The sequence below is a fragment of the Peromyscus eremicus genome, chromosome 1 (assembly GCF_949786415.1).
Source record: "Peromyscus eremicus chromosome 1, PerEre_H2_v1, whole genome shotgun sequence".
Classification (NCBI taxonomy): domain Eukaryota; kingdom Metazoa; phylum Chordata; class Mammalia; order Rodentia; family Cricetidae; genus Peromyscus; species Peromyscus eremicus.
The window spans coordinates 157,920,001-157,938,132 of NC_081416.1; the positions used below are offsets into that span (position 1 = coordinate 157,920,001).

General features: G+C 42.4%; 1 protein-coding gene across 1 annotated transcript in view; it reads left to right on the top strand.

Moving 5' to 3' along the window:
* Positions 1–15,238, top strand: part of Zfp82 (ZFP82 zinc finger protein) — a 30,682-nt gene extending 15,444 nt beyond the window's left edge. The window contains exons 3-6 of the mRNA XM_059275642.1: positions 1,932–2,007; positions 4,634–4,760; positions 10,902–10,991; positions 13,750–15,238. Of these exons, the coding sequence (XP_059131625.1) occupies positions 1,999–2,007; positions 4,634–4,760; positions 10,902–10,991; positions 13,750–15,119 (1,596 nt within the window). The 5' untranslated portion in view covers positions 1,932–1,998 and the 3' untranslated portion in view covers positions 15,120–15,238. The remainder of the gene's footprint in view (positions 1–1,931; positions 2,008–4,633; positions 4,761–10,901; positions 10,992–13,749) is intronic.
* The last annotated feature ends 2,894 nt before the right edge of the window (positions 15,239–18,132 follow it).

An 18,132-nucleotide genomic window follows, 5' to 3' on the forward strand; every position in this document is an offset into this window, starting at 1 on the left:
TGTATGCACATATCCACTTTTCAATGCTTAGTACTTAAAACCTCTCTCAAAGGAGACTAAGGTTTATTTTATGACTGTGCTATTTTATTTATTTAGGTTTTTCAAGACAAGGTTTCTCTGTGTAGCCCTGGCTGTCCTGGAACTTAAGTCTGTAGACCAGGCTGGCCTCTAAGAGATCCGCCTGCCTCTGCCTACTGAGTGCTGGAATTAAAAGAGTCATAGTCCAGAAGTCAGAGAAACATCACCCTTTACAATAGCCACAAATAATATAAAATACCTTGAGATAACACTAACTAAACAAGTGAAGGACCTTTTTGATAAGAACTTTAAATCTCTAAAGAAAGAAATTGAAGAAGATATCAGAAAATAGAAGGATCTCCCATGCTCATGGATAGGTGGATTAACATAGTAAAAATGGCAATTTTACCAAAAACAATCTATAGATTCAATGCAATCCCCATCAAAATCCCAACACAATTCTTCACAGACTTGGAAAAAAAAATAGTCAACTTCATATGGAAAAATAAAAGACCCAAGATAGCTAAAAGAATCTTGTATAATAAAGCAACCTCTGGAGGCATCACCATACCTGACCTCAAGCTCTACTATAGAGCTATACTAATAAAAACAGCTTGGTACTGGCATAAAAATCGACATACAGACCAATGGAATCGAATTGAAGACCCTGACATTAATCCACACACATATGAACACCTGATTTTTGACAAAGAAGCCAAAACTATACAATGGAAAAAAGATTCACTCTTAAGATGCCTCTGAGTCTTCATTCCACAGACCCGCGTGAACCCACACCCATGACGAGACACACACTAACATGTGGGGGTTATTCTCTTTGTACCATGTAAGCTCTAGAAATCAAACTTAGGTCATCCTCAGTCTTGGTGGCAAGTATCTTTACCAGCTGAGCCATCCTGTCAGCATACTTTGATGTACATCTTTGATGACCATGTTTTATATATAATTGTGTTTTTTAGTCCTCAGAGCAGAATTTCTGAGTCAAAGGTTTTGCATGGATTAAATGCTACTTATACATAGTTTTAAATTCTATCTTTGGCATACTGGCTAGAATGTCCATTTACTTGTTTTTTTTTGTTTTTTTTTTGTTTTTTTTTTTGTTTTTTTTTTTGTTTTTTTAAGACAGGGTTTCTCTGTGTTGTTTTTGTGCCTGTCCTGGATCTCACTCTGTAGCCCAGGCTGGCCTCGAACTCACAGAGATCCGCCTGGCTCTGCGTCCGCCTGGCTCTGCCTCTGCCTGGCTCTGCCTCCTGAATGCTGGGATTAAAGGTGTGTACCACCACCGCCCCAGCTTCCTCATATTCTTGATAATGTGAGCACTGATACTCTTAAAGTGAGATTTTTATATCCTGGTAGTTTGATATCATTTCTGTTTTCTAGTGAATTATGAGTGCCAAATTGGATCAGGGAATTCTTGGTTTCATAAGTTAGGGCTAGGACTGAGTGAGAGCCAGCTTTGTGGTGAGAATAGGTGTTCCATATGTATCTTTGCTACTTCCCAACTTTCAGTTTGTACAAACCTGACTTAATTTCTTTTATTGTGGGGTTTCTGATCTAGTGCATGAATAGAATATTATACTAAGTAGCAATCCTGAAGATACAATGTAATGTTTAAAACATTCATCAAAAATAAGGGATGATGGTGCATCCCTGTAATCTCTGCAGGAGGACTGAGCACTTTGGAAGTAGGCTCGGCTGTGGGCAGGCTGAGCAACAGTTTCCCAGTGTCATGGCTGCTGGACTTGGTACCTAGGAATTTCTTGTGTCTAGTGAATCCAGGTGCACTTTTGAAACTTTGAAGGAGACTGGGTAAGATGTTGTAGTCCTAGATTGTAGAGATCATTTGGGGACTTTTGAGGCCAATCTCATCTCATGGACTTGTTTTCTTCTGCTAGCTCTGGCCTCAGTGGACTCTGCTTCTTCTGAGAAATACGTTTCAAGGAAAACTTGAATTTCTAAACCATGGCCCGTGTAAGTTAACTGGTTTTTTTTTTGTTTGTTTGTTTTTTTCTGGAAACACTATCATGTTGAGGTCCTGTGAACACTTCTCCTTTGAAAATTCTTTTTATGTATATGAGTGTTTATATATGCACCATGGATATGAAATGTGTGTGTGTGTGTGTGTGTGTGTGTGTGTGTGTGTGTGTACCACATGAGTGCTAGGGTCCAAGGAGGCCAGAAGAAGGCGTCAGATCCCCTGGAATTGCAGTTACAGTTATAAGCTACCATGTAGGTGTTGGGAACCTAACCCAGGTCCTCTGTGAGAATAGTGAGTGCTCTTAATGGCTGAGCCACTTTCAGCCACACAGGAACATTTCTGTATTGTGAGACTTACTGTCAGAACCCCGTCTGGGACCTTCCTCTTGGTTGTTTCAAATCCACTCAGTGAAGAACACAGGCATTGTCTTTTCCAGCCATCATTCATGTGCTCACTGAACAAATCATTATCTTTAAGCTGATGAGAGAGGATAGGATCATTTAACTACTCATAGGAAGACTCTTGGGCTTTTCTAGACTTTAGTTTTCTAAGTATATAAAATCTGCTATTGGCCGGGCCATGGTGGCCTTTAATCCTAGCACTTGAGAGGCAGAGGCAGGCAGATCTCTGTGAGTTCAAGGCCAGCCTGGTCTACAGAGCAAGATCCAGGACAGTCAGGGCTGTTACACAGAGAAACCTTGTCTGGAAGAGCAAAAACAAAAAAACTTTCTATTGTTCCTGGGCATTGGTAGCACATCCTTTAGTCCCAGCACTCAGGAGGCAAGGGCAGGTGGATCTCTTGAATTTGGGGCTAGCCTGGTCTACAGAGGAGAGCTAGGGATACACAGAGAAACCCTGTCTTGAAAAACCAACCAACCAACAAACAAATAAATGTGCTATTGTTTGGCTTCAGCTAAGATATGGTGAGATCTTGTAGATTTAGGGTTGGGTAGGGAAGTGTCTGAAACTTGCTTTCAGAGAGGTTTAGGATCTTCACTAGGAATCCCTGTCATGAGCAGGGCTACATTTGCAGTAACAGGTTATGCTATGGTTACCACATATGACCTCCATTTCTCAGCTTGTGTGTGGTCGCTTGAGTCTGAACTCAGGGCCTCGTGCTTGTTTAGTTACCCACTGAGCCGTTTCCCAATCCCTGATTTTTCTGGAAGACAGTACTGGCGCTAGGGACAATGACACCTTTAACCCCGGCCTCAGGAGATTGAGACAGTGGGATGGCTGCTAGTCCCAGGTAATCCAGACTACAAATTCTGTCTCTAAAACAGAACCAAAAAAAACGGAGTCAGTGAAGCAGCTCAGTGGGCCAAAGGTCCTCGCTGCAGGGTGACATTGACCTAGTGACCTGAGATCGACTCCGGTGACCCACAAGGTGGGAGGCAGAACTGACTCCACAAAGTTGTCCTCTCACCTCCACATGTGTGCATGCAAAGAGACACGCACACACACACACACACACACACACACACACAGAGTTACTGGTGTGTAGCCCAGGCTGGCCTTACATTCATGGTCCTCCTGCTCACTCGTTACGGTACTGTTGTCTCTTCCCCTAGTCTCTCACTCTTGACTCCCCGCCTGCAGGGTGTTCATCACATGACCAAAAAGAAGCACAGGGAGGAACGGGCTCATTTATTTATTTGTTCATTTATTTATTTAATTCATCTTGCAGCTTCTTGTCCATCGTGAGGGAAGTCAGGACAGGCACTCAAGGCAGGAACCTGAGGCAGGAGTGAAGCGGAGACCAGGGAGGAACACTGCTCACTAGCTTACTCTTCCTGGCTCGCTCAGCTGTGTTTTGTTTTGTTTTGTTTTGTTTTTTGTTTTTTTCAAGACAGGGCTTCTCTGTGTAGCCCTGGCTGTCTTGGAACTTCCTCTATAGACCAGGCTGGCCTTGAACTCACAGAGATCCTCCTGCCTCTGCCTCCTGAGTGCTGGGATTAAAGGCTGTCTTTCTTATACAACAACCCAGGACCACCTGACCAGAGGTGCACCACCCACAGTGGGTGCCCCCACATTAATCAAGAAAACATTCTGCAGACGTGCTCACAGGCCAGTGTGATGGAGGCAGTTTCTTAGTTGAGGTTCTCTTCCCAGATGACTCTAGCTTGTGTCAAAGTGACAGAACCAACCAGCACACTCTCATTGATTAGCTCTATTGTTTTTGCTTTTCCAGCATGTTTGGATGATTGGAGTATGTCAGAGTATGTAGCAGCCGAAAGTGATGGTTCATACAGAGAGAGGATGGAAGTTGGGGGCGGAGCAAGGGGAGTGGGAAAATAGCAGCAGGACCCTCCTAGAGCATGTATGCACCTTGCTGTAGGACCCTCATTTCCCTCTGATAACGTCCTAGCTCAAGCCTGTTTGCTATAACGGCCCGCTTCTGAGCTGTGGTGGATCACGCTTTTAATACCAACGCTTGGGAGGCAGAGGCAGGTGGATCTCTATGAGGCCAGTCTGGGCTACACAGTGAGTGCATTCCATAGGGAAAATTTGTCTCAAAACAAGCAAATGCCCACTTCTCTCAGTATCTCTTCCATATTTTCTCTTTGGGCTTTAAATGCTTTTTGTCTGTTTAGTTGTATCATCTGGTCTGTCGTTCAGGTATCAGTGACGTTCAGTGATGTGTCCATAGCCTTCTCTCGGGAAGAGTGGGAGTACCTGGACCTGTCTCAGAGGGGTTTGTACAAAGACGTGATGATGGAGAACTACCACAATGGGGCCTCACTAGGTAAGCTATCTCTTCAGCCATTTGGATGGTATTCTCTAACATCCATTCTCTCTGGGAATTTCCCAGAAACCGTTCGGTTTTCTTTTGCATTCATTTACTTGTTTACTTATGTAGTGTGTATGTTGTGGGGGAGGGGCATGCACATGCTGTAGTACGCATGTGGAGGTCAGAGGACAGCATTTGAAAATGGGCTCTTCTTCCACTGTCTCTGGGAATGAACTTAGGTTGGCAGCAGTGCCCTCACCCTGTGCCCTCCCACCTGCCTTACGTTGTTTTTAAGGAGATGGTTTGAACATTTATTCAGGAGTAAGTACTTTCATTAAATATATTCACTTTTCCCATACTTAAGGGACCTTTGGGCCCTTTATAGTGACAGAACTTTTTAAAATGTTTACTTATTTGTTTGAGATGTGGTCATATTTTATAGGCCAGGTTGGTTGGCAGCTCTCCATCTTCCTCCTGCCTCAGCCTCTTGAGCCGTGGGATTGCAGATATGAGCTACTTTAGTGACTAGACTTAAATGTAGCCTTATCAATATCAAAGAAGACGTTTTGCAGCCGGGCGGTGGTGGCGCACGCCTTTAATCCCAGCACTCGGGAGGCAGAGCCAGGCGGATCTCTGTGAGTTCGAGGCCAGCCTGGGCTACCAAGTAAGTTCCAGGAAAAAGGTGCAAAGCTGCACAGAGAAACCCTGTCTCGGAAAAAAAAAAAAAAAAAAAAAAAAGAAGAAGACGTTTTGCCTTTTAAATGACTATTTATTTTTTATTTATGCACATGAGGAGGGGGCCATGCTTGTGCAGTGACATGTGGATTCTCCCTTCCAACATGTGGGTCCTGGGGACTGAACTTGGGTCGTCAGGCTTGAGGGCAAATGCCTTTACCCGCTGAACCATCCCACTGGCCATTACTTTGTTTTTGAACTCCACATTGCTTTATACGTTTTATTGTTGGTATACCTATAAGGAAAATAGCTATGCCTTGTTTCTTAGTTTTTCTCTAGCAGAAGAACATATATAGTTTATATAGTGGTGTGTGAAGTCACCAGGAGTTATTTCCAGCTCAAGGCAACCCATTTCATTACCTTTGTTAGTGAACTATCAGTTTTACCAACTTTCTTAGGCGAAAGTTTCTCGGTCCCGCCTGGCTCTGTGGTCCAGACAAATCTCTCCCACTTGTGGTCCACAACTGCTTATAAAATAATTACACAGAAGCTATATTAATTACAAACTGTGTGGCCCGTGGCTCAGGCTTTTTGCTAGCTAGCTCTTATAACTTAACTCAACCCGTTTTTTGGCTTACCGGTATTTTCACATTTTCCTTCTTGGGTGGCTGGATCGAGTCTTTCCCGACTCTACCCTTCTTCATCTCCATCTTCAGTTTGAGTGTACCACCTAACCTTATCCTCCCTTGCCATTGGCCAAGCAGCTTTATTTATCAACCAATGAGAGCAACACATCTCCACAGTGTACAGAAAGACATCCCTCAGCACTTCTCCTTTTCTGTCTAATCAAAAAGGAAGGTTTTAATTTTAACATAGTAAAATTACATATAACAAAACAGTCATCAAGCAAGAATTACAGTTGTAATTATCTAGTCTATTTGTATTTGGCAAAATTAAAGAAAATACTTTATCCTATTTTTGTGACTCTAAAGGTTTATATCTAATTTATCTTTTATCATGACTAAGGAAAACTATAATTATGACTATCTAGTCTTCAACTCCATCCAAGACCCCAGAAGGATATATTACCTAAGTGCATTGTAAGCATATATTACAGGAATTGCATTGTAAGCAACTTCCAAAATTCTAGAAATGACAGAGACATCTGGCTGCCTGGACAGTCACCCCAGCCTCCTCTGCAATGTTGGAGCATCCATCCTCAGCCTACAGGCCTAGAGTCTCTGGCATACTTTTTAGTGAAGCAGGAAATTCGAAGGATTGTTTCATCTATTGGCAGAGTTCATCAGTTGCTTCTCCCTGTGTCCTGCAGAATATCTGGCAGTCTCCTCTGTGAAGCAGGAACCTTAAGGACCATCTCGCTCTATTTTGGCAAAGTTCAGTGGTCATTTTCCCATGGTTCTGCATATCCAGGCTATACAACATACCATCAAGCAGTCCAGGCAAGAGCAGTTTCTTGTCCAAATGGCTAACTTTTGCCACAAAGAAAGTAAACTCCACAAGGAGTTTCTTCAATGCCCATCATCTTTTCTGAAGTAGATTGGTGCTGCCAGCAGCAGACATGTCTCAATGTCCAGAAAGTCTAAGTTCTTAAATATTTTAAATACCATATTCTGGATGTCTTTGAAGTGTTTAAAGATTGCCTACCTAATTGAAATATACCTTTGTATATCTAAAAAACTTGGGCTGGAGAGATGGCTCAGAGGTTAAGAGCACTGACTGCACTTCCAAAGGTTCTGAGTTCAATTCCCAGCAACCACATGGTGGCTCACAACCATCTGTAATGAGATCTGGCGCCCTCTTCTGTATACATAATAAATAAATAAATTTTAAAAAAAAACTTAACTAACATGATTATAAATCTGACTATTAACTCGTATTTTTTAACTGTACATTACATTTTATTTTTTTATTTTTTTAAAATATTTATTTATTTATTATGTATACAGAAGAGGGTGCCAGATCTCATTACAGATGGTTATGAGCTACCATGTGGGTGCTGGGAATTGAACTCAGACTTCTGGAAGAGCAGTCGGTGCTCTTAACCTCTCAGCCATCTCTCCAGCCCTACATTTTAAATGAGTTATATAAACATACCTTAAACAAGAGTAAAAATATATATATATAATATAACAAAATTAACTTTAAATTTGTATCAATGAACTAAAATCTTTAGCAATGTAAAATATTTCAAACGAGTTGTTGCTTTTTAAAAGTGGATTCAATAATCTACCCTTTTATCCTATCGTATCTATATCCCATTTTCTTCTTTAGAAAAAGATTGCATTTATAATCAACCCACTCTAAATAAAAATAACATTCATAAACAACATATTGAGAATTTGGGCATAGCTTCTCCTACTACTTCCTGCTGATTGGGGCACTGGCAATCTTATGGGGATCCTGAGAAAATTAAGAATTATAGTTAAATCTTGGCTGTAGTAGTCTGTGAGGCTGGATTGTCTTAGCCAGTTGCTTTGAAACTGTTTTGGATGTTGGATCATCTAAGCCATGGTTGTCATTGGAGACCTTTCAGGAGGTCTTGGTTGATCAAACCATATTAGCCTGGAAGCAATCCACAGGTTCTCATCTTCTGTGGAAACAAAAGCAGAACCTCTTTTCCAAAGCAATGTATCCTTAGACACAAATTTTGAAGTCAAGATGCCTTTAAAATATACATATTGGCTTAACTTAGTAGCCCCTACAATCAAATCCCAAAAAACAATATAATAATATGCAGTATCCAGATTCTTTGTGTAATTTCCATCCTTACATGGCTTAACTATTATTTTTACTGTCTTTTTAAAGACCTTATTTTTTAAAACATCTTTGTAACTACCTATACTCATTTTCCTCTCTCTCTCTTCTAAGCCTACACACATTTTCACACACTGTAAACTGTTTAGAGGTTTATTCCATCTGAAACTGTTTTATTGTGTACCGATAATCCTTTTCTGACCAGGAGAGATTTTAAACTGCTAAAGCTACTATTAAACTACTAAGCTATGTGGCAGCTTTGGCTGTTGACTCTGCCCTGTTTGGCTTCCCAACATAGCAGAGGTACATTTACAGTGAGCTCTAGGAGCCATGCACTGCCAACTCTGCTGGGTGGGGTGGAGACTCCAGCCACGTGTCGCTCTGGCCTCATTCGGTGGCTGCAAAGCCACAGGCAAGTGGCTTTTTCTTGAATTTGTGCCCCAAAGTTGGGCACCAGATGTTGTGCCAGATGTCCTAAATGGTCTCATAATAAAAACCCAGAGCCAGATATTGGGGTAAACGCCGAAAGGTCAGAGGAAACAAGCCACAGCCACTTCTCACCTCGCCAACTCCTCAGCTGATCCTGTCTCTACAAATCCCCAGACTGAATGTCTCTGAGTCCTCAGCCGGAAGGCTCTTGAGTTCCTGTCTCCTCACGCCTTATCTGCCTTTTTCTGCCCAGCCATTTCACCTCCTATCTCAACCCTCCTAGAGCTGGGATTCATGGCCTGTGTGCTTCCCAAATACTGGGGTTAAAGGTTTGTGCCACCATTGCCTGGCTCTGTTTCTCTCCTAGACTGGATCAATCTCGTATAGCCCAGTGTGGCCTTGAACTCACAGAGCTCCAGATGGATCTCTGCCTGCTGAGTGCTAGGATTAAAGGTGTGTGCCACCACTGCCTGGCCTGTATGTTTAATCTAGTGGCTGGCTCTGTCCTCTGACCTTCAGACAAATTTTGTTAGAGTAAAACAAAATATCACCACAAACTTTTATCGCTAAAATTTAAAAATCTAAGAATATCGTAAGAAAGGTAGTAAGTGAGATTGGGGATGATGGTTCAACTGGACAAGTGTACATCGAGAATAAGTACCCAAGTTCAGATCCTCAGAACCTGTGTGAAAGATCGTGATGGTCTTACATTTCTGTAATCCTGGGTCTTGGGTCAGGGCAGAGATAGGTAGGTCCCTGAAGCTCATTGGCCAGTCAGCCTAGCCAAATCAGTGATATTTGAGTTTAATGAAGGACCTTATTTCAAAAAATAAGTTAGAAGGCCAAAAAGATTGCTCAGTGGTTAGAACCAGTAGAAACATAAACCCAACAACCTGAGTTTAGTTCCTGGATTCTATGTAACAAAATGGGATGTAGTGGTATGAGTCTGTGTTCCCTCCTTTGGTGAGATGGGAGGTGGAGACAGGAGGATCACCCAGAAGCTTGTCAACCAGCCTAGAGTATGCAGCGTAGCAGAGACAAGAGAGAGCCTGTCTCGTCAAGTGAAAGGAGAGAACTGATTCCTGAAAGTTGTGCTCTGAGCACACACACAGCTTGTCATTGCCATGCCTGCACTTACACATGTGTCACACACACACACACACACACACACACACACACACACAGCTTGTCATTGCCATGCCTGCACTTACACATGTGTCTCACACACACACACACACACACCCCTTGTCATTACCATGCCTGCACTTACACATGTGTCACACACACACACACACACACACACACACACACACACAGATAAGATGGAGAGCCATTGAAGAAAGACAATTGATGCCAATCTCTGGTCTCCACATGCACATGATAAACATGCATACACACCTGCACATATGCATATATCCACACCAACCAGTGTATATACCACACCATACCCACATAACACAACAAACATATACAAACACCCACGCAGAGAGACAAAAAGAAATACAGTAAGTGTCTCGGGAAACTAAGTTTTCCTCTCAGTAAAGTAAGAATATTAATAGCTAATGAAATACATATAGTTCAGCTAGGTAGTGCTTAGATAGTTCCATAAAATAGACATTTTTATTATTATTTATTTTTTGTTTTTTTGAGACAGAGTTTCTCTGTGTAACAGCCCTGGCTTTACTGGAACTTGCTTTATAGACCAGGCTGGCTTTGAACTTAGAGATCTACCTGCCTCTGCCTTTTGAGTGCTGGGATTAAAGGTGCACCACCATGCCCGCTATTATTATTATTATTGTTATTATTATTGAAATAGCATCTCTGCCTCAACCACCCAAGTGCAGGGATTACAGACGTGAGTCCCCACACTCAGCTGTAACAGACAATTTTTTAATGATTTATTTTTCTGTATGTGTATGTGCTTGGGTGTTTTGGAATGTGCATGTAAATTCAGTACCTGAGGAGGCCAGTAGAGGGTGGCAGATTCCCCTGGAGCTGAAGGTACAGGCTGATGTGAGTTGTGGGTGCTGGGAACTGAACTCAGGCCCTCTGCAAGAGCAGTATGTGCTCTTGACCCCTGGGCCATCTTCCCAGCCCTTGTAGTAGACACTCTTACTATTGCTGTTTTACAGATAGAGAGAATGAAGCGTAGAAGTAGCCGGCCTCCTGCCACACAAGAGTTCTCTCCCCTTCCTCTGATCTGTAACAGACTTCACTAAAATGAACCAAAGAAAACTTCATTTCCTCATTGCCTCATGTTTCTTTTCTTCTAAATAGGCTACTTCATTTCTAAACCAGATGTGATTTCCTTGCTGGAGCAAGGGAAGGAGCCCTGGAAGGTTGTGAGGAGGAGAAGACGAAACCCAGGTAAGTGAAGCTCTGTCAGGCTGGGGACACACCCAACCAGCTGAAAAAGAGGCGCACCAGCTGGATGGACTTTGAGCTGAGCACCGGGATAGGGGCTGTCAGTACAGTGGTAAACAGACATGTCCCTCAGGATCTGCCTTGTAATTAGAGAAGCCCAGTTGGTATAAAAAAGTAGAAAATAGAATGGCAGGAAGTAATAGAGAACTGTGAAGAGTCAGCAGAGGGAAGAGTGCGGGGTCCTAGGAAAGCTTTGCCATGTTTGTAGAGGAGCCTGCTGCCTTGCTCGAGGCAAGTGATCTACTTTATAGCTACATCATCAGCCCAGGGAAGCTTTTAACACTATGGCCACCTTTCCTCACAACATTTATTTATTTTTTAAATGTATATGAGTGTTTCACCTGCATGTATGTGTCTGCCTGATGCTCAAAGGAGTCAGGAGAGGGTGTCAGGTTCTGTCTTAACTACTTTTCTATGGCTGTGCGGACACAGTCACCAAGGCAACTTAGAGAAGAGTTGATTGGTACAGACAGTTTCAAAGGGTGAGTCCACGATCATCACGGTTGGGAGCATAGCAGTCTATAGATTTGTTGGGGTGATGGAGAGACGATGCCATATTTCTAATGTTGTTTTTCTCAGTGAAATAAGACCATAAGGATAATATTCTGTGCAAACAGCACTCCTATTCTGGTAACCCAAAATCTGAGAGTCCAAAAGGGTCTGGAAATAATACAATCTGACCTATGAGGAACTGTACTTTCATAATCAATTTTAGTCACTTCCTGAAGAAGCCTTTGATGAATATTAACATAGGTTGAGTAACCCTTACTCAAAATGCTTGCGAGAAGACGTGTTCAGATTTCAGACCTGGGTGTGTGTATTAGATTAGGATTACGTGTGGATTAGGGTCTTATCTGCGTGTTTGGCTGTGCACCACACACATGTGTGCCTGGTACCCATGGGGGCCAGAAGAGGACATTGGATCTCCTGGAACTGGAGTGCAGGTGTTTGTGAGCCACCACGTGAGTGCTGGCAATGGAACTCGGGTCCTCTTCAGGACAGCAGATGTTCCTAACTGCTGAGCCATCTCTCCAGCCCCTCCGTGCCAATGTAAACGATGACCGATAAAATGGAGGGGCTTTAGGTGGGGGCTGCAGACCTGAGGGAGACAAATGGAAGAGAAAGGTGGTTTTAGGAAGGGTTGGGGGGCCTCTGCTGCTACTTGGTCAGTTCACGACCAAAGCTGCTGAAGGAAAGGCTAACGTTATGGTGCTGTCTCTGCAGGGCCTGTGTTAGCGGGTTAGGGAAGCTCCAGGAAGGCCTCCGTTGCAGCTGTTGAGACACAAACGCTCCAGTGTAAAATCATCTGTGAGCCAAGGCAGCATGTTCAGGGCAGTGTGTTCTCTGTAAGCCACCTTTATTGAAGTAGCATGTCATGAGCCACTTTAGAAGTTCTTAGTTCTCAGCTAAATTTAGATGAACTCTTTCTAAAGCTTTTGTGTGCTTTGAAAAGCATTTTTTTCTTGCAGTATAGCAAGCCTGATCACATTCTCTATTTGTTCTATGGAAATTGATCTGTTTTAGCCAGGCATGGTGGTGCAGGCCTCTAATCCTACTTACCAGGTTGAGGCAGGAGGATGAGAAGTTTGAGGCCAGCTGCAGCTACATGAGACTCTGTCTCAAAAAAGCCAAACCAGGCCGGGCACATGCCTTTAATCCCAGCACTCGGGAGGCAGAGCCAGGCGGATCTCTGTGAGTTCGAGGCCAGCCTGGGCTACCAAGTGAGTTCCAGGAAAGGCGCAAAGCTACACAGAGAAACCCTGTCTCGAAAAACCAAAACCAAAAAAAAAAAAAAAAAAAAGCCAAATGAAAAGATAGAGGATTTCCTAGAGCAGTGGTTCTCAACCTTCTTAATGCTGGGACCCTTTAATACAGTTCCTTTTGATGTGACCCCCAACCATAAAATTATTTTCATTGCTACTTCATAACTATAATTTTACTACTGTTCTGGATCAAATGTGAATATCTGATATGCAGGATATCTGATATGTGACCCCTCCCTACAGCAAGCTAGCTAGCAGACTGGCCATATTGACGCGCTCTGGGTTTGGTTGAAAGACCCAATCCTCAATGAATAAGATGGATGGTAAATTGAGGATGATCCCGGACATCAACCTTAGGCCTCCACATGCCCCCCATGTGTACCTATACATGTGCAAAACATGTATCTACATACAAGTACACATCACACATACAAACACAAAAACACATGAAAAATGGGGAAAAAAATTATAGTCTTATTCAGGTAGTTTTGGTAGTATTTAAACAGTATTGGGATTTTTTGTTTGTTTGTTTTTGTTTTTTGAGACAGGTTCTCACTATGTAGCCCTGGCTGTCCTAGAATTCACTATGTAGAACAGGCTGGTCTCAAACTCACAGTTTCACCTCTCTCTTCCTCCCGAGTGTTGGGATTAAAGATGTCTGCCACTACACCCAGCTTTAAACAGTGTTTATAATAAGCCACCCAGCAATTCTGATCCATACCTCAGTTCATGAACCAGTGATAAATAATGTTTAATTAATTACCACTCCCTTTCCTTATATGAACTCTCATTTTCCTATTATTCCCTTTTGCCCCCCAAATTATGTGACACTAATTTGAGTTTGATTGAATGTTACCTTCTTTGTCTTCTATTTTTACTGTAGAAAGTTTACTTCTTGAGAAAAAGAAAATAGCGTGTGTCTGCTTTCTTTCTTGCAGATTTGGAAACTAAGGATGAGACCAATCAGTTATCCTCAGAAAACGGCATTTATGAAATGAATTTATCCCAATGGAAGATAATGGAAAAAATTGGGAACAGTAGTCTGAAGGGCCTTATTTTAAAAAGTGAATGGGAGTCCAAAAGAAAACATGAAAGCCAAGAGGGATCTCAGGAGGGATATCTCAGACAAATGAAAATCACATCTGAAAAAATGTCCTCTTACCAAAAGCGCACATCTGCTACTCCACGTCAGAGAATCCATTTTGTGGAGAAACCCTATGAATGTAATGAATGTGGGAAGGCATTTAGAGTCCGCCAACAGCTTACTTTTCATCATAGAATTCATACTGGCGAGAAACCCTATGAATGTAAGGAATGTGGGATGGCTTTTAGGCAGACTGCACACCTTACCAGACATCAGAGACTTCATTCTGGTGAAAAACTGTATGAGTGTAAGGAGTGTGGGGAAGCATTCATATATGGCCCAGACCTGAGAGCACATCAAAGAATTCATCCCGGTGAGAAGCCCTACGCATGTAAAGAATGTGGGAAAGCCTTCAGGGTACGGGGACAACTTACTCTCCATCAGAGGATCCACACTGGTGAGAAGCCCTATGTGTGTAAAGAATGTGGGAAGGCCTTCAGGCAGTATGCACACCTTACTCGACATCAGAAACTTAATATCGCTGACAGACTCTATGAGTGTAAAGAGTGTGGGAAAGACTTTTTGTGTGGCTCTGGCCTTAGAGTACATTACAAACTTCATACTGGTGAGAAGCCTTATGAATGTAAGGACTGTGGGAAGGCCTTTAGAGTTCGACAACAACTAACACTGCATCAGAGAATTCATACTGGTGAGAAGCCCTATGAATGTAACGAATGTGGGAAGACCTTTAGTCGGGGCTATCATCTTATTCTCCATCACAGAATACACACGGGTGAAAAGCCTTATGAATGCAAGGACTGCTGGAAGGCGTTCAGTCGGTACTCACAGCTTGTTTCACATCAGAGTATTCATATCGGTGTCAAGCCCTACGACTGTAAAGAGTGTGGGAAAGCCTTCAGACTACTCTCACAGCTCACACAGCATCAGAGTATCCATGCTGGCCAGAAGCCCTACACATGTAAGGAGTGCGGGAAGTCTTTTAGGTTGCGGCAGAAACTTACTCTACACCAGAGCATTCACACTGGTGAAAAGCCCTTTGAGTGTAAGGAATGTAGGAAGGTCTTTCGACTTAATTCATCTCTTATCCAACATCTGAGAATTCATTCTGGTGAGAAACCCTATGAGTGTAAAGAATGTAAGAAGGCCTTTAGACAGCACTCACACCTCACCCATCATCTGAAGATTCATAGTGTCAAAGTGTAACAAAGTCTGAACAGTCTTACAGAACATTCTCTGAATGTTCCAACTGATCTCTTTTGCTTTTACATGTAACTGATCTGGCATAGGAGGTTTTATACCATTAAAGGAATGTGTTAATTTAATGTGTTTCATTGTGTTCCAGTCTGTTCACAACTGTAATGATTCAACATACTTACTCTACAGTCAGTCCTACATATAAACAAACGTGTGGGAAAATAACTCCTCAATTCTATCACTTCAGTTATATTAAAACAATCAGTTGCTCTGGGCTGTAGATTTTTTCATTTGTAAAGTGGTGATCTAGAACTGGCAAAAATGGCCACAAGGTCTTCAAAACTTCATCAAGTTGTGCAGTCCTCATCCTTTTCTTGGAATATGGGCAGATGCCAGTTTGCCCAGGAGAACATAGTGGAAGCATGTCTGTACTGCAGTCGGGGCCCAGGCTCTACTGCTAGGGTTGCTCCATCTCAGAATATTCTCTCAAGCTCAACTGTCAAATTTGAAAATCTGGCTGAAGAGACCATGTGAAGAGGCCCTGAGACCACACAGGCAGAGACCTTTGCTGAAGCCAGGCTTCTGGATCTGACCATATGATACTAGACATTGGGTAGGAATGGTTTTGGATCTTCCAGACCAGCCACCAACTGAATGCCACTAAGTGACCTCAGTTGGCACCATACAGAAGAATCAACTGGCCACATACTCATAAAATAATACAATGGTCATTATTTAAAGCCACTAAATTTGTTACAGTGACTTACTATTACTCTTCTGAGAATAAAGACTGCAAGTGTGATGAACATAGAATGCCTTCCAACATTTATCCCTCATTGAACTTTAGAGATCTGATTCTTGTTAAGTGTTTGGTTTTGTTGTTTTATGCAATCTTACTATGTGACCCAGACTAGACCCTTGAACTTCAAGTCCTTCTACCTCAGGTGTGCATCATCACTTCCAGTGTGTATATGTGCGTGTATTTGTGTTTGTTTTGTGGTGGTGTGGTATTGAGGACTGAACTCAGGGCCTCTCACTGAATATCTCCCTTGTCCACTCATTAGAATATTCATAGTGTGAAATTCTTTGGAATTTGCTAGTATTAATAGTCTATATTCTGTATTCCTGGTCAATGTTTAATAAAGACAACATAAAAAGAAACTAATAATCTATAATATAATCCCCATTTTAAAAAAATCACTGTATTGTAGCATTTTTTAATGTACCAAGTTATCCTATGTTTTAGCTAGTGAGAATCCCCTAATACTGACTGACACCTGTGTCCTTTGGTTATGACCACTGTCATGACCATTGAAGAGCGTTTTCCTCTGCCTTGTTTTTCTGCCTCTTATCAAATGAATTGATCAGCTGTGGATCATGGTAGGGCACTGTTGATAAATGAAGAATGAAATATTTATCCTCTCATAACAACCAAATACCAATGAAAAATTCTTTATTAGAAAATTCTAGTTGGCCGGGCAGTGGTGGCACGTGCCTTTAATCCCAGCACTTGGGAAGCAGAGCCAGGCGGATCTCTGTGAGTTTGAGGCCAGCCTGGGCTACCAAGTGAGTTCCAGGAAAGGCACAAAGCTACACAGAGAAACCCTGTCTCGGAAAAAAAAGAAAAAAGAAAAAAGAAAAGAAAATTCTAGTCAGTGGTCAAAGAAGTGATGGAATTTGAAGTTACATTTATTTTGTATTGGCAATAGGGAGTTAATACAGAAGGTATTACCTTCTGTCCTAGTTTTTTTCCTCATCCGCTCCCCCATCCTCCTTTTTTCCGGGGGTGGGGACAGCACACACAAGGTATCATATATTCCAGACCTGCCTCAGACTTGACCATGTAGCTGAGGATGTCCTTGAACTCCTGGTCTGACCCTCTCGCTTCTACCTGCCAAGTGCTGGGGTTACAGACGTGCACCGTCACAGGGGTTTATTTACCCAAAATGTCTAAAAGTGTTTTGCAGAGTGCTAGTGCTTCATGGCACATAAAGAAGATGCTGTCATCAAACAAGCCATGGGTACTGTGTTTGCTTGGATCACACTGATTATCAAAAGAACAAAAGAAAGGTTTTCATTTTATCTAGATCAGTGTATCTCAGGCTGCATTACAGAATTCCCTTTTCATCACCTGTTACAGATGTGGCTCCACTTTGTAGGCCAAGCTGCAACCAAAACTCAAGGACAGGGACCTCAGCATAGTGGGAGGTGTTTGTTACTGTATGACCAAAAAAAAAAAAAAAAAAAAAAAAGACCCACAAAAAACAATTATTGCTGGGCATGGTGGCATACATTAATCCCAGTACTCAGGAGGCAGAGGCAAATAAATGGATCTCTTTGAGGCTAGCCTGGTTTACAGAGTAAGTTCCAGGACAGCCAGGGCTACACACACACATACACACACACACACACACACAAAGCTGCTTGCTCCTTTGGAGCTAAAAATTATTATTTTCAGGCACTGGGGTACAGCTCAGCAGTAAAGGGCTGGCAAGTGTCTATAAGGCCATGAGTCCCACCCCAATTCTGCAAAACAACCCCAAACAAACCAAAAATGATTTTCAATCAGAAAACTCACTTGCCCTGTCTATATGCTCATCTATTTAAACTTGTATTTTTTCTTTTTTAATTGTGTGTGTATGCATGTTTTGTATGTGTGAGAGGATCTCTATGCATGTGGAGGCTCTTCCACCTTGTTCAGTGAGACAGGGTGTCTCAATCAAACCCAGGGCTCACTGGTGTGGCTATGCCAGTAAGCCAACTTGCTCTAGGGATCTTCTGTTTGCCTTCCAAGCCTGGAATTACAGGTGGTTCTAGGGATCTGAACTCCAGGTCTCAAGCCTGTGTGGCAAGTACTTAACCACTGAGCCATCCCCACAGCCCTAAACCATTTATTGATCATTGTTATATATAATCACTGCCTGAAAAATGCCTTATATAATATCAGTATGTTTCTTGCTCTCTGTAAGTTTTCTAGAGTGTTTAACAAAAAGCAAGATTTTTTTTTTTTTTTTGAGGCAGG